The 17448-nt window shown below is 33.7% G+C and overlaps 2 protein-coding genes across 5 annotated transcripts; both read left to right on the forward strand.

The window, feature by feature from the left end:
- The first annotated feature begins 259 nt into the window (after positions 1-259).
- Positions 260-8289, forward strand: LOC111702021 (polycystic kidney disease 2-like 2 protein). Of its 4 annotated transcripts, none has more exons than XM_023473540.1 (15): positions 260-543; positions 939-1285; positions 1990-2063; positions 2124-2236; positions 2295-2371; positions 3389-3480; positions 3757-3858; positions 4118-4249; positions 5401-5479; positions 5557-6656; positions 6714-6819; positions 6964-7079; positions 7439-7551; positions 7898-8017; positions 8083-8289. In XM_023473540.1, the coding sequence occupies exons 1-15, from the start codon at positions 531-533 to the stop codon at positions 8139-8141; spliced, it is 2643 nt and encodes an 880-aa protein (XP_023329308.1). In that variant the 5' UTR covers positions 260-530; the 3' UTR covers positions 8142-8289. The 4 variants fall into 4 exon arrangements, with proteins under 4 accessions (XP_023329308.1, XP_023329309.1, XP_023329311.1 ...); XM_023473541.1 differs by having other exon boundaries at positions 7514-7551; positions 8083-8288; XM_023473543.1 differs by lacking the exons at positions 7439-7551; positions 8083-8289 and adding an exon at positions 7390-7413 and having other exon boundaries at positions 7884-7991.
- Positions 8290-8469: 180 nt separating this feature from the next.
- On the forward strand, positions 8470-17044 carry LOC111702020 (polycystic kidney disease 2-like 1 protein). Its single transcript, XM_023473539.1, has 15 exons — positions 8470-8584; positions 8667-9009; positions 9088-9130; positions 9193-9296; positions 10374-10507; positions 10934-11010; positions 11324-11415; positions 11988-12089; positions 12437-12565; positions 13388-13466; positions 14035-15134; positions 15190-15319; positions 15505-15632; positions 15899-16047; positions 16786-17044. Exons 1-15 carry the CDS (start codon positions 8572-8574, stop codon positions 16869-16871), a joined length of 2709 nt encoding a protein of 902 aa, XP_023329307.1. The 5' UTR covers positions 8470-8571; the 3' UTR covers positions 16872-17044.
- The last annotated feature ends 404 nt before the right edge of the window (positions 17045-17448 follow it).

Below are 17448 nucleotides of genomic sequence, written 5' to 3' on the forward strand. Positions count from 1 at the left end.
GAGTATCAAACAAAACTGATTCACATTTAACAATGACATACATGATATACATTTTAGAATTTGATGTTTAATGATGAACATGAATAAAAACCTACATTATTAGAATACATAATTAGAATAATCCTTGACCTGAAGTAGAATAATCCCTAACATGAACTAGAAAAGAATAATACAGAACATGAACCAGAATAATACAGAACATGAACTAGAATAATACAGAACATGAACTAGAATAATACAGAAAATAAACTAGAATAATACAGAATAATACAGAACATGAACCAGAATAATACAGAACATGAACTAGAATAATACAGAACATGAACTAGAATAATACAGAACATAAACTAGAAAAATACAGAACATGAACCAGAATAATGAACATGAACTATTATAATACAAAACATGAGCTAGAATAATACAGAACAGAAACCTTAACAATACAGAAGATGAACTAGAATAAAACAGAACTAACTTAAAAATATATTGTTTGTTGTAGAGCTAAACAGACAGTAAAATAAAAAAAAAACATGGTCGATGAAGGTAAAAATAAGAAAATGTATATAAGACATAAACCCAATTCTTCCTTTAAAAATTTGGATAAAAATATTTATTTTAAATTGACTTCTATAAAGTAAATATTAAAATTTCTTGAATAAAATACAGGTTGCAAACAGAATGTTTAACAATTACAAGCATTTGAGTAGATTAAATAAAATCAGACACGCCACTCTACAAAAGGAGGTCACCAAAAAATATTTTCACATGTTTAGCTTTTTTTAAAAAACTATTTTTTTGATTATTTATGCAATAGTTGTTTAAGAATTTCAACAGGTTATGGAAGATCCGGTGAAAGGTTAGATAGAGAGTTAAGTCAGAATTTAAGAGATTTATGAATTTATGGAATTTTGGATTCAATGTCTAACTTATCTGTCTAGGCATAACCCCCAGTCTGGAGGATTCGGAAGATGTCGGTAGCCGACCTGCATCTGGTGCTGGAGGTAGCCGACCTGCTTCCGGAGCCGAGCCTAGCCGTCCTGCATCCGGAGCTGGAGGTAGCCGACCTGTGTCCGGAGCTGAGGCTAGCCGACCTGCGTCCGGAGCCGATGCTAGCCGACCTGTTTCTGGGGCTGCGATTAGCCGACCAGCAACAGGAGCTGTATCTAGCCGACCTGCTACTAGCGCTGCATCTAGCAGACCTGAATCAAGAGCCACATCTAGCCGACCTGCATCAGGAGCTACATCTAGCCGTCCAGGGTCAAGAACTCAAAGCATGATCGCAGAGGTAACTTTCGTCCAAGAGTTGTATGATTCGAACTCTTACAAGGATTTAATAGTTTAATGTAACAGCACTATACATTTATTTACTTGGTGTACCCACTACCCAGTGTATAGTGTACCCAGCAAGTTTTAGGTATAACAAAATGTAGGCTGTCCAGGTGGATTTGATTTATAGCTCTAAATCTTTAACTTTATTTTTAACTCTATGTATAACACTATTTAAAACTCTATCTATAACTTTATTCATAACTCTATTCATAACTCTATTCATAACTCTATTTATAACTCTATTTATAACACTATTAATAACTCTATTTATAACATTATTAATAACTCTATCTATAACTCTATTTATAACTCTGTATATAACTCTATTTATAAATCTATTTATAACTCTATTTATAATTCTATTTATAAATCTATTTATAACTCTATTTATAACTCTATATATAACTCTATTTAAACTTTATTTTTAACTCTATGTATAACACTATTTAAAACTCTATCTATAACTTTATTCATAACTCTATTCATAACTATATTTATAACTCTATTTATAACTCTATTTAAAACTCTTTATATAACTCTATTTAAAACTATATTTATAACTCTATTTATAAATCTATTTAAATTATAACTCTATTTATAACTCTATGTATAACTCTATTTAAAACTATATTTATAACTCTATTCTAATAAATTATCCAGTCTGATGAGCCAGATATACTCACACTGGAGTCCAATGAGAAAACTGAGAAAAAGAAGAAACCCTGTATTTACAAGTAAGTTTTTTTTCCTCCGTGAATGCTTTCCGATCAATTCCTAAGAATTTCTTTCTTTAGTATTTGGTATACTAAAGAGCTGATGGACGAGGATGAAGAAGAAGAGGTTGTTGTGAAAACCACTATTAGAGAGCTCGTTGTGTACTCTGTATTTCTTCTCATGCTAAGCATTGGTAATTCGGAATTAATTTGAAATTTGGTCAATTTTACTGATTTTATTTTATTATTCAGTTACGTTCAGCATGACTTCTCCTATTTACTACCATTTTAAGACGATGTTGGGAAATCAGTTTACTGATCAACTTGAGGTTATTTTCTTCATAATATTTGATTTTATTTCAAAGCATACAAATTAAATTATATAAACCTGGCATGCTTCATCATGAGCCTTGAATTTTCATGTGATATCTATGAATAGTGCAATACATAAATACCAGAAAACTTCGGAATGGGATATTCTTAATCCCGATCGGTTAATTAATTTGGAGATAACAAGAGGAGAACAAGCATAATTTAATCTCGAGATTAAGAAAAAGACTGGATCAAGCATTAATCCCGATATCTACCTTTCAAAAGTTCCGTGCTTACATTACTGTACGAGAGAATCTTTACCATTTTACAACAAAGTTTTTTCTTATTTTCCTAGCTTTCTTCAAGCTAGTGTATTTTTTAATATTGTTTATTAAATATACCAGAGCTGAAATTTTTAAAAGCTTTAACCCGAGTAAAATCCAGATTTAATGTCTATTTACGTCCAAGTAAAGACCAAGTGAAGACTTGGGTTTCAAGTAAAACCGCCCTAGTTTATTGGGGGTTTCTCTGTATACTTTGAGTTTTAGAATGGAATTGAGTTTTTGCCATTAACTCTCATTTTCTAATCCCAATATCTTTAAAACCCAATGTCGGAGACCTAAGAATTTCAAACTATGAATTCGGTTTTATCAAATCTAAGCTTGAAATATCAAAGATTTACATCATCAGGATGCAAAGATGAAAGGATTAGAAAATTTGTGTTCTGGCAAAGACTCAATTTCTTTACACTGCAGCACATCTGGATCTATTAGCTAATTATTCATATTATATGCTGACATAATTTTAAAATCATCTCTCATTTGCTGAATCAGAACCAATCAGATGCCATCCTAAGACTTGGTCTTTTCAAATTCTAAGCTTAAAGTAGGTTTGGCTTTTCTTTTAATATCTCAGCTCAGGTTGCCCAATGAAATTTGAATATCAGCAAAGAGGTCCCTAATATAGGATTTAAAAAAAAAAATGATGCATATCTGAATGATAAAAGATATCTGTTTAAATAAACTGGTTGATAGGTTCACAATGCTGATTCGTTTTGGGAGTTCATGGAAGGTCAACTTCTGGATGGACTTTTTTGGGAGGAATATTATAATGATGGAGACTTCAGGTAATTCTGTTGAAGAGCAGACACAATTATTTTTACCCTTGGAAGACAAGCACTAATGAAATCGCCCTTGCTAAGTCAATATAATCTTTGCCTAAATAAATTGTTTTTGTGGCCTCCGCCTGTCTAACTGATTGGGAAATGAAAGAATCAACTTAAAAGATTTAGGGAACCATTAATTAATAATGTAAGGAAACAGATATGCAGTTTAAATTCATACAGCGCATGGTCAGTAGTCTATGAAGTCTCATTCTTTGTGGGTAACCCTGTATAATTCAGGAGCTATGTTTGCAAATCCGAGGATGAGCAAATAGGACCATGTGAACTATCTGATCAGAACAGGAATATTTTGTATGAAAACAAGGTGTTAGGACGGGCAAGGTATTAATTTTAATAACGGAAATGAGTTCTTGCCACACACTCTAATTTTTTAATCCCGAAATATTTGCAGCCTAATGTCACAGACCTTTCATATTTCAAACCGTGAATTCTGTTAGATCAAATAGTCAAAGTTTAAATATCGAAGGTTTATTACAACAGGTTACAAAGATATAGGGATTAGAAAATTTGAGCTTGTGACCAGAACTCAGTTTCTTTAATTCAACATATGAAACTGACTAAAAACATTTATTGCTTACAGATTACGACAATTAAGAGTTAAAGATCAGACATGTACAATACCTGAGGACTTTAGCGGAGTTATCTTGAACTGCTGGGCTCCTTATGAGGAGAGCCTTGAAGATACATCAAGCTTTCTTCCTAAGAAGGCCAGGTAATACCTTTAACAAATATCACTTTTCCGCTAACATCTGTTAGTATCTGTTAGTAACACTGACTCTATTAGCTAAAGGGACCGTAAAGGGACTGAAAAGGGATTGTAAAGGGATTGTAAAGGGACTGTAAAGGGACTGTAAAGGGACTGTAAAGGGATTGTAAAGAGATTGTAAAGGGATTGTAAAGGGAATGTAAAGGGACTGTAAAGGGACTGTAAAGGGATTGTAAATAGATTGGAAAGGGATTGTAAAGGGACTGTAAAGGGACTGTAAAGGGATTGTAAAGGGACTGTAAAGGGACTGTAAAGCGGCTGTAAAGGGATTGTAAAGGGATTGTAAAGGGACTGAAAAGGGACTGTATAGGGACTGTAAAGGGACTGTAAAGGGATTGTAAAGGGATTGCAAAGGGACTGTAAAGGGACTGTAAAGGGACTGTAAAGGGATTGTAAAGAGGACTGTAAAGGGACTGTAAAGGGATTGTAAAGGGATTGCAAAGGGACTGTAAAGGGACTGTAAAGGGACTGTAAAGGGATTGTAAAGAGATTGTAAAGGGATTGTAAAGGGACTGTAAAGGGACTGTAAAGGGATTGTAAAGAGATTGTAAAGGGATTGTAAAGGGACTGTAAAGGGACTGTAAAGGGACTGTAAAGGGATTGTAAAGGGACTGTAAAGCGACTGTAAAGGGATTGTAAAGGGACTGAAAAGGGACTGTATAGGGACTGTAAAAGGACTGTAAAGGGATTGTAAAGGGACTGTAAAGGGACTGTAAAGGGACTGTAAGGGGACTGTAAAGGGATTGTAAAGGGATTGCAAAGGGACTGTAAAGGGATTGTAAAGGGACTGTAAGCGTTATTTCAAATACCCTCCATTCAAAGAAAAGCGTTGAAAGCTTTTTCCAATCAAATATGAATTAAGATATCAATGTTTTTGTTTCTGTAAACCGTTTATTTTCATTTGCGGTTTCTCTGCAAAAAGGAAAATTGTGCATTTCTTGAAAAGCGTCGATTTCGTCCACATTTTTTATCTGATTAAGATTTTAATGTTACCGTTGCAAATCGATCATTGTCATCTTTGCATGGCATGGTAACTTTAAAGTACGATTACAGTTCTTTTAAATCCAGTTGTCAAAATAAGAAAATTTACTTTTTAGGACATTCACGGACGAAAGAGCATGGTCGTATCAAACCGCAGATCAAATGGACGTGTCGAATGTGGCAATTTCTGGAAAGGTGAGATTTTCAACGTATTAAAAATTGAAATATTAAAGATCAGGAGTCATCAATACAAATAGTCTGCAAAAATCTAGGTTGGAACGTACTCAGGACATGGATCAATTCAAAATCTCGGTCAAAACCGAAACGAAACCAACAGAATCTTAATGGAACTGAAAAATCTGCGTTGGATCGGACGCAGTACAAGGGCAGTAATGATAGATTTTACCGTTTACAATGTTAATATCAACGCTTTCTGTGTGACTAACTTTCTGTTTGAGTTTCCTGCCACTGGAGGTGTTTTGGCCAGCTCAGATTTTAACACTGTTAAACTTCTTCGTTACGTGAACACATATGATTACTTCATCTTTGTCTGTGAAATCATATACTTTACATTTGTGCTGTACTACATTGTTGAAGAGATACTGGAGATTAAGAAGTGTGGGTTGGATTACTTCAAGGGGTTTTGGAACGATATGGATATTATTGTGCTGGTTTTGTCAATTATTAGCCAGTCCCTCAATATTTATCTTCACCTTACAGTGGAGACTCAAATAGGAGAAATCCTCCTTAAACCTGAATCATATCCAGATTTTAGAATGATTGGAAATTTGTATTATATCTTTACTACATGTCTGACACTGTGTTCGTTTTTTGGTTGGATTAAACTGTTTAAATATGTTTCCTTTAACAAAACAATGACACAGCTCACAACAACACTTTCAAGATCATCAGGAGATCTTGTTGCATTTTCAGTCATGTTCTTCATCATCTTCTTTGCTTTTGCTCAGCTTGGATTCCTTCTGTTTGGAACTCAAGTAAATAATTACGGTGGCTTTACAGTAACATTGTTCACCTTGCTCAGGCTTATACTTGGAGACTTTGATTTTGATTCTTTAGACAGGGCTAATAGATTACTTGGACCTATATACTTCATGTCCTACGTATTCTTTGTGTTCTTCGTCTTGCTCAATATGTTCTTGGCAATTATTAACGACACTTACGGAGAGGTGAAAGCAGACCTGGCATCTCAAGAAAATGAGTTTGAACTTGGTGATTATGTAAGAAAAGGTTTCACCAAACTATTGAGAAAGGTTGGGATAAAGAACAAGCTGCAAGACATTGTTAATTCAGCAAAGGATCCTAATAGCGAAGAAGAAATAACTCGCAGTGATATCAGAGAGCAACTGAAAAAGTAGGTGAAATTATATTAGAGGTAAAGAAAGTGTTAAAACACATTATTTGTTTTAAGGTGCAATTTTTCCGATCTAGAGATAGAGATGTTTTTCCAAAAATATGATCTAAACGAAGATTACGAAGGAGGATATTTATCCAACAATTCACAAGATCCATATGAGGTAATCAAAATATCAGAATCTTTGAAATAAAAATTACAATTGCATAAAAAATCACAATTGAATAAAAAATCACATTTGCATAAAAAATCACAATTGCATAAAAAATCTAATTTGATTAAAAATCTAAATTTGACTGGTTTGTAGGGAAGACCCAAGTCTGGTAAGGAGGCAAGGGCAATGAGAGCCCAATCTGTTAGATTAAGATCAGCAAGATTCAACAACAACAGTTCAAGTGTAACCAGTGTAGAACAGTTTGCTGTGTAAGATTTCAACTTGTTTAAATCGTAAATTTCATTGAATTGGCTTAAAAAATGTCAAATGGGAGATGCCCACATTTTTAAGGAATAGATTCTAATAAGTAAGATAACATAGTTCTAAAACTTTTGTCGAATCGAGCATTTGAAAAATGGAATTAAGTCAAAATATGCTAAATCCCACCTTTGCAGGGATAAATATATATTAATCAATCTAACACATAATTTATTCTTTTAACCTTCATGATTTGTTCCAGGTTGACCCAGAGGGTGTTATTGGTAACATAGTGGCTAAAATTGACATGATTTGTAACAGGTTGACCCAGAAGGTTGATGAAATGTAAAATTGACATGATTCGTAACAGGTTGACCCTGAAGGTTGATGAAATGGAGGGTGTTATTGGTAACATAGTGGCTAAAATTGACATGATTTGTAACAGGTTGACCCAGAAGGTTGATGAAATGGAGGGTGTTATTGGTAGTGGCTTAAATTAGCATGATTTTTAACAGGTTGTTCCAGATGGTTGTTGAAATTGAGGGTGTTATTGGTAGCATAGTGGCTTAAATTGACATGATTTGTAACAGGTTGACCCAGAAGGTTGATGAAATGGAGGGTGTTATTGGTAACATAGTGCCTAAAATTGACATGATTCGTAACAGGTTGACCCTGAAGGTTGATGAAATGGAGGGTGTTATTGGTAACATAGTCCCTAAAATTGACTTGATTTGTAACAGGTTGACCCAGATGGTTGATGAAATGGAAGGTGTTATTGGTAACATAGTGGCTAAAATTGACATGATTTGTAACAGGTAGGGTGTTATTGGTAACATAGTGGCTAAAATTGACATGGTTCTTATCAAACTTGAAGGAATAGAACTATCCAAAGAAAAGAGAAAGGAAACGATGTTCAAAATATTTGAAGGAATCACAAAGGAGGAGACAGGTATTGCATTGTTTAGTATATAAAGTTATTGAATAATTTATAAATTTACGAAATTAACATTTTAGATGATGAAATGGAGATAATTGAAACACCTGAAGAGAATGCTGAGAATAATATTGAATAATTTTTTTAAAATTATTTAGTTGTCCATGGTTTATACAATTACCTTTCTTCATATTCCATTTGTTTAGCGAAAGAATAATGGCCACTGTCTGTAGATATTTAAACTTTTTTATTTGTTTATTTTTTGTTCAACGCCAAAAATTAAGCAACTTTAATTAAAACTTAGTTAATTCGTATTGCTTTGCTATAGATCATTTAAAGTGATCGTGCTTTTTATTTTCAAGTCAGATTTTCAGACAAAGTGATTTTGATATAATCTTGATAAATATTCAGCAAATCCAATTATAAGTAAATTGAAAATACAAAAAGTTAAAAATTTGTGTAACAAGACAAAGTAACAAATATGAGGAAACAATATAATGTAAAGTGAAATTTGACAATGTTTAACTGCTATTTAAGAAGTTTGCTTTTCAGAAAACTAAACTTTCAACATGGATAATGAAGGTAAAAAACATAAATTTGAAGTTTGCTCTTCTTAAATATCAATTTTAGAATAATGGCATCTCCCATAACTCCAACTTCATAGGTTCAGCTGAAGTATCCAGCCGTCCTGGTTCTGCTGCAGTGGCGAGCCGTCCTGCTTCAGCAGCAGCCACAAGCCGTCCTGCTTCCGGAGCAGTCAAGAGCCGTCCTGCTACAGCAGCAACCACAAGCCGTCCAGCTTCAGCAGTAGCTTCAAGCCGTCCTACTTCAGCAGCAGCGCCAAGCCGTCCTGGTTCATCCGTAAGTCGTCCTGCATCATCTACAAGCCATCCTTCTTCTTCTGCGAGCCGTCCTGCTTCAGCTGCAGTGTATAGCCGTCCTGCTTCAGCTATGGTTTCTAGCCGTCCTGTATCTGGAGTAGCATTTAGTCGTGCTGGATCTGGCAGGTCATTCATTTAAACTCAATTCATATATTTAGATCTATGTTTTAAATAAGAACAACGTTTGATAATTAGATGCTTTAGGTCAAGCAGGCCATTGTCAGGCATAAGCACAAAAAGCTCTAAGGTAAATTCAATATTTGCTTCTCTTCAAGATTTTGAAAACTCTTGCTTTAATCCTACGTTTAGGCCTGGAATGAATCAGAGACTCTATCTTCTCCACGAAGTGAAATTAGTGCTGATGAATCTCCTTTAATCCAAGATGAAGATCTGAAGACTGGTTGCTGGAACAAGTAATCATTGTCATATAAATATTTGAATTAACCTTTACAGATTCTGCAAAGGGACTGTACACGTATTTTCAAGTGACCCAATATTTAAATACAGGGTGTCCCACGAAACATGACAGTATGCAGGACGACTTGAATGTCGTCTTGATTTTTGATATAATTAGCTGCGTTTATTTGTCGACCTAATTTTAGAAGTAAATTTCTAGAGATAATAATCACAAAATTTCCCTTGTCCTGCCATTTCCAAAATGTGGTCTGCCTTTTTTTTGCTTTCAATATTGCCCGAGATATGAAGAATTTTGTTCAGATTTCGACAATTTTGCTTTTATTTAAATCAAAATTGAAATCTGAACCAAACTCTTTATATCTCCGGTAATATTGAAATCACAAAAAACGCAGACCACTTTTTGGAAATGCCAGGGCTAGGAGAACTATGTGATAATTGTTTCAAGAATCATACATGTTAAAGTAGATAGAAGAATAAATGTCACAAATAAATTCAAATACCAAAGACGACTTTCAAGTCGTCTTGCTATTGTCATGTTTCGTGGGACACCCTGTATGTAAAAAGAGCAGTCTAATTCACAACCTTGATCTTTAAACCTTTATCGGTTAACAATAGGGACGATATCATCATTCTGACCATTTCCTTCCATCATCTCTGCTGCTGCTATAAATCCGAAAGTCAGTTTTACAGCAGCAAAACAACATATGAAAATAATCTATGTTTTACAAGAATATCTGGTTTATTCCTGATTAAAAAAGATTTTAAACTGTTCAGAATTGGAGATTCCACTTTATAAATTTAATTAATTGAAAACAAGGGGGGGGGGGTGTCCTTTTACTTTAAAAATAAGTCAATTATTATGAAAGGAATTGAGTCTTTGCTACAAACTTAAATTTCCTAATCCCTATAAATTTGGCACCTGATGGTAAACACCTTTGTTATTTCAATCTTGTTCTGAGAGAATTCAGACTTTGAAATATCTAAGGTCTGAGACACTGAGTACTGAGTAGCAAAGATATATGGGATTAGAAAACCAGATTTTGTGACAAAAACTGAATTCCTTTCTTTTTTAGGTTTTCCACATGTGTTGCTGGATTTTGGTCAACCAAGGACATTAAAGAAACTACAGAGAATAAAGAAATGAATGTACAGATCTCAATTCGAGAGTTGGTCGTGTACTCAATCTTTCTTTTGATCCTTTCAATAGGTATCTTTTCTAGTGTTAGGTATTTTCCAAACCCATTTTCCTAAGGGCGACTTCCAAAGTGACAATTATCCAAGTGGCAACTTCCCAAACGTCGTACAATTTCCCAAGCGGCAACTTCCCAATCCCAAAGGTTAGGTTAGACCTTCTAAGGCGCCGCAGGATGCAATGGGGGCCGAGCACTGGGGATAGGACGGGCTGGATGGGCTGAGCGCTGCGGCTAGAATAGCTTAGGGGCTGATGGCTGAGGCTAGGGAAGACTTTGGAAGTTGCCGTTTGGGAAATTGCACATTTGGGAAGTTGGCACATGGGAAAGTTTCCTTGGGAAGATACCAATTGGGAAATGCCTTTGGGAAAGTACCAAACATCTCTTTTCTGTATCAACCAAATCCAACTAACAGTTTTTAACCTGTAAAAAACATTGTTCAGTTAGTTTTGGAATGACATCACCTTCTCACTATTACTACACTAAAGTACTTCAGGACCTGTTTAGTGCTCAGCAAGAGGTATTTCCGCAGTATAATAGCAATAATAATAATAATGATAATTTACTTTTTGGGCAGAGTATTTATAGTAAAAGAATTGAGCCTTTGCCTGAAACTTTCCTATCCCTATGTCTCGACAACCCGATGTTGAAAACCTTAAATATATTTTGAACTATGAATAATGTAACATCAAATGATCTAATTTTGAAATATCAGAGGTTTACATCATCTGGTTGCAAAGATAAAAGAATTCGAAAATTTGAGCTAATTCCTTTAAACGTAACGTTTTTTTAGTTTTGTGTTTTTTAGAATTCCCAAAAGTTTTTCTTTCTAGGTTCAAGACATCAATGGATTTTGGGAATATGTTGAGGGACCTCTCCTTGATGGTTTACACTGGGAGTATTGGTATAACCAAGGAGATGACAGGTTAACTTAATAATTAATATTAGTTCTGATTAGGAATATTAAAGGGAGTGTTCGTGAAAGATAAAACTGTGTTTCCGTTAATACCTATTTTTACCTTCATGTTCCTATTCCTTTAAGCTTAATAAATAAGACAAAAACATGTTTAACCATAATCTGAGACACGATGTATTGGAACATGTTAAAATTCTCAAGTAGTTTTATAGCCCTAGGTACATACATACCTCGGTACATACATAACCACAAAATTATTTCCAAGACAGTGATATAAGGTTATCCTTGTGAATCATTTATGACAATTTAGTATAAACTTAAAATCACAGTGACAGTTCCTTTTGCAAAGAAATTGAGTACTTGCCATTTATTCAAATTTTCTTATCCCTATATCTTTGCAACCTAATGTTAGTAAACCTTAGATATATCAAATTAATACTTCTATTAGATCAACTGGTCTAAGTTTGAAATATCATAGGTTTACGCCATCAGGTTGCAAAAAAAGGGATTAGAAAATTTGAGTTTGTAGCTTGAACTCAGTTCTTTTTTACATTCTTTTAAAGTGTTTTTTTTTTCAACAGAAACTTTATCTGTCCTGGAGGAGAAGAAACTGGTGGACCTTGTGAAACTTCTCCCTCGGACCGAAATGTTTTGTTTGAAAACAAGCTCCTAGGATTAGCAAGGTATACAATAAACTACAATACAATCCTCTAGGATTAGCAAGGTATACAATAAACTACAATACAATACTCTAGGATTAGCAAGGTATACAATAAACTACAATACAATCCTCTAGGATTAGCAAGGTATAAAATAAACTACAATACAATCCTCTAGGATTAGCAAGGTATACAATAAACTACAATACAATACTCTAGGATTAGCAAGGTATTCAATAAACTACAATTCAATCCTCTAGGATTAGTAAGGTATAAAATAAACTACAATATAATCCTCTAGGGTTAGCTAAGTGAGGTTTAGAATAATCTACAATACAATCCTCAGGGTGTAAATGTAATGATAATTCTAGATTGAGACAGCTGCGCGTTCGAAATGATTCCTGTGAAATTCCATCCAACTTTCAAGGAACCATTTTGAGTTGTTGGGCCCAGTACGATGAAGCATATGAGGATAAATCAGATTTTTTTCCTGGTTACAGGTTGGTAAATATCTTAATAGTAATATAATCTTTATATTATACTAATATAATCTTTATATTATACTAATATAATCTTTATATTATACTAATATAATCCTTATATTGTAATAATATAATCTTTATATTATACTAATATAATCCTTATATTATAATGATATAACCTTTATATTATGATAATACAGGGTATTTTTAAAAGTCAATTTTCAAACGCAAATAACTCCATTACTTTTAAAGTTAAGTTCTCTCAAAAGCTAATTAAAGATTAAGATTGGCACTTTTGTTAATATATTATAAAAATTCGCAAACAGAAAAAGAGAAATATGCAAATTCATTAAATCGTAACAAACATTTTTGACTTGAACCACTTGGATTTTTACTTCTGGGGTCTTCAGACTCTCAACATCCTCTTTTGCTTCGGGGTTGTTTTAGATAACCTCTGATTAATTTCGGCCTCTGAAGTTCAGAGGCCGAAATTAATCAGAGGTTATCTAAAACAACCCCTGAGCAAAAGAGGATGTTGAGTATAGATGCATCCCGAATTCCAACAGATACACTACTTCGTTTGCTGACAATTCATAGACAGTTAAAATTTGCTACCATGGCTGGCGGGCATTTCGAACACTCAATAATAATCAAAAGTGCCAATCTCATCTTTCATTAGCTTTTTACAGAACTTGGATATCTTTCAAATTGATGGAGTTATAAGCGTTTAAAATTGACATTTAAAAAAACACCCTGTTTTATAATAATATGATTATATTCAATATTATATTGAAAAAACGTATCAGATTTCTCATTTTCTAATTTTTCAAATCTAAAAAGGAGTAAAACAGATATAAAAGCATGGTCTTATAATACAGCAGAAGATTTGGGGGTGGTTAATCTAGCTATCACTGGAGAGGTAGATACAAAAAACTAAAGTTTCAAAAAAATTAATTTTTAAGTGAATTTCCATGCAAAGATGGCAATGCTGAATTCACAACGGTACCCATGAAGGTTTTGTCTAATCAAGTATGAATAAGATATCCATGTTTTTGTCTCAATAAAATTTTAACCTTCATTTGAGGGTTATCTGCGTAAGTAAATTGCGCATTTCTTGCTTATAAGAAGCAATGGAGAAATATCTGAATTGAAAATTTCGAATTATGACGATTGTGAATCGGGCATTGACATCTTCGCATGGAGGGCCACTTAAGATTACGCTTACAGTCCCTTTAAAACATCACGCATAATACCTTGATTTTTGTACGCAATTAAATATATCCTACCACTCAAGAAGTCACATTTTACGTTGTCAAAAAAGCTTATTTGTGTTATTTTGATCAAATGTCTGGATATTAAGTCTAAAGTATGTTTTAATACAAAAGGATAATTCCTTCGTTTTAAAACGTATAGACATTCCCTGTAATTACAATCCAAATATTCAATTGCAAATTCAAAGATTTAATTAAAATCTTATACTATGGTAGGTTGGAACCTACTCCGGAAATGGAGCTGTTCAAAACCTTGGTTCGGACAAGAATTCATCTCAAGATATCCTTCATGAGCTCAAGGAAGCACTCTGGATCAGTAGGAGCACTAGAGCTGTTATGATTGATTTTACACTCTACAATGCAAACTTGAATCTGTTCTGTGTAATCAATATGTTGTTTGAATTCCCCCCGACCGGGGGAGTCCTCCCAGATGCCTCTTTCAAAACTGTCAAGCTTTTGAGATATGTCAACTCCGCCGACTATTTCATTATGGCTTGTGAAGTTATCTATGTGATTCTGATTATTTACTACATTATTGAGGAGATATTGGAGATTATTAAAGTACGAATGGCCTACTTCAAAGTAGTTTGGAATCACTTGGACATTGCAGTTGTTTTTCTCTCAGTGGTAAACCAGTCTTTGAATCTTTACACGTACTTTACAGTAGAAACTGAGATAGTTAAGCTACTCTCGGAGCCTGATACCTATGCAGACTTTCAAGGCCTTGGAGATGCTTCAGAAATGTTCAAGTCCGTTGTTGCAATCTGTGTTTTTTTCTCATGGGTTAAACTCTTCAAATACATTTCATTCAATAAAACCATGACTCAATTGACAAACACACTGTCAAAATGTTCTTTGGATATTCTAGGGTTTATGGTGATGTTCTTTATTGTATTCTTCGCCTTTGCCCAACTTGGTTACTTAATGTTTGGAGGCAGCCTGCTTGATTACAGCACTTTTGGAACTGCAGTGTTTACTCTACTTAGAATCATACTTGGAGACTTTGATTTCCCATCCTTGACCCAGACCAGTCCATTCTTCGGTCCTCTGTATTTCATTTGCTATGTGTTCTTCGTGTTTTTTGTCCTACTCAATATGTTTCTGGCTATCATCAACGACTCCTATAGTGAAGTTAAAGCTGATCTAGCGGAACAACAACATGACTTTGAGGTTGGAGACTACTTCATGAAAGGATATAACAATATGCTGGGTAAAGTTGGGATGCGTAGCAAGCTAATCGATATCATGAATGCTTTAAAACTGGCCAATGATAACGGCAGTGTAACTTATCAAGAAGTTAGACAAAACCTGAAAAAGTAAGTGCTATATATTTGTCAAGAATGTTTAGATATTATGAATTAATATTTTCAGGTGTAATTTTTCTGATCTTGAGATCGAGATGTTGTTTGCGAACTATGATATAGATGGAGATGGTATTTTCTCGATGGAAGAGGGCGCCCATATCATGGCAGATCTGGAAAATGATCAATTGGATAGACGTGTAAGAAAATTTTGAAAAAAAACTTATAATTTTGATGTAATATACAACTGACTGAAAGCATTTGGAAAATACTAAAATTCTGTAAGAAATTATAAATTTTTTTAATGTTAGGGTTTATCTTAACAGTGCCAGACTTTTATTGAGGTTAATGAACATTAAATTCCTAATGTTATCTCAATTTTGAGGTTGAACCAGTTTTTGAGGATATTTTGGAGGCTGATCTCGAGGAAGCTAGCAGACCAACTAGATCTGCTGCTCAGTGGAGACCAATGACTGGAGCATACGGAGTTGTAAACTTTGAAGAGTTTAACATGTAAGAAATTGTTTCTTAGTAATATAACTGTTTAACATCAATTGTGTGTCTCTTTTATTCTAAATCAGCATATTGTCTTAAACATAAACCCTTTTTATGAGTTAAACATGTAAGCTAGATGTTTTAGTGAATTTCATTTAAGCTAGTTAAGTTAATATATTAACATTAGCTGTCAAAACAAGGTTAAAATGCCAATAACCCTTTAAAGAGATTGAAATATGAGTTCACCTTTTCAATTCTAACCCTGTAAAATGATATTGTTTAAGGCTGAATAAACGAGTGGATAGAATGGAAAGTGTAGTTCACAATATAGTATCCAAGATTGATGTTGTTCTTATCAAGCTTGAGACTATGGAGAGGAATAAAGCAAGGCGTAAAGCTACGATGGGGAAGATGTTAGATGGGATTCTGGATGGTATGATGTAAATTCTTTTTCGGACAACGTGTCTTTCATATTTTTTATTATTAGGCTTTTAGGGCGCTTCGCGCCCATCTTCTATTTAAATTGTGAACATGTTCTTTTTGTTTACATTTTAAAACAAAGAAGAAAAAAATTTCGTGGATTTAAAAAAAAAATTCGCGGATTTTCAAGAATTTTTTTTTTAACAAAATAAAAAATACATTTATTTTTTATTTTTATCATTCGTAAACCTTCCCTTGGTCACGTGATGTCCCACAAAAAATTTGTGCTCGATCGGTTTTAACGTTTATTGGATACAAACAAACAAACAGACACCCAGACAGACAAGCCAAATTTATATATAGATTTAACTTTAAGTCAAATATTCTTAAAAGGGAATTAAGTCTTTGTCACAAACCTTGATTTTCCAATCTCTATAACTTTACAATTAACCCAATGTAGTAGACCTTAGATATTTCGAACTGTGAATTCTGTTCGATAATAATCTAAGTTTGCACCATCAGGTTACACAGGCAAAGGGATTAGAAAATTTGAGTGTGTGGCAAAGACTGAATTCATATTTGAATATTCATTTTCATATCATGATGAATGAAACAAGAAAAAGTGCAGTTTATTTACGAAGAGTTCAGCCATTTTACGATGTTTCCAGAGAACTTCCAACCCCTGTAAACTGTGCAACCACTTAAAAGAATGATCATTTTTTTAGAGAAATTGACACACATGTCTTTGTAGATGACAGGCGTAAAGAGATGGAGGACCTTATGATGAAAATCGATTCCGAATCCAGACCTAACACTGCAAGCAAAGACGGCATTTAAAGAAAAGACTATTTATTTTTTCTGAATTGACTGGGGTAAATAATTACATTAAGGATTTTTACTCCTGTATTTGAAGAACTGTGGTAAATTTTGAGTTTTAGTAAAATTGAAATTTGTTGATTCAAGCTTTGTGTGATAATATATATTCTTAAAATAAATCATTTTCGTAATTCTTACTTTTCGTTTTACGTTTATGAGTGTGTGTGTTTGTCAGTATCTGTGTTGAATAAAAGATTGTGTATAAATCACGATGGATACAGAAAGCACTGTCTTTTATACACCACAGTTAATATACGTTAATCAGTCATCATCCTTCCATATCTATATGTATACCCTTCCCTATCTATATGTATACCCTTCCCTATACATATATGTATACCATTCATTATCTACATATATGTATACAATTCCTTATCTATATACCCTTCCCTATCTACATATATGTATACCATTACTTATCTATATGTATACCATTCCTTATCTATATGTACACCATTCCTTATCTATATGATTATGTACACCATTCCTTATCTATATGTACACCATTCCTTATCTATATGTACACCATTCCCTATCT

This window comes from Eurytemora carolleeae, unplaced genomic scaffold, assembly GCF_000591075.1.
Source record: "Eurytemora carolleeae unplaced genomic scaffold, Eaff_2.0 scaffold458, whole genome shotgun sequence".
NCBI lineage: Eukaryota > Metazoa > Arthropoda > Copepoda > Calanoida > Temoridae > Eurytemora > Eurytemora carolleeae.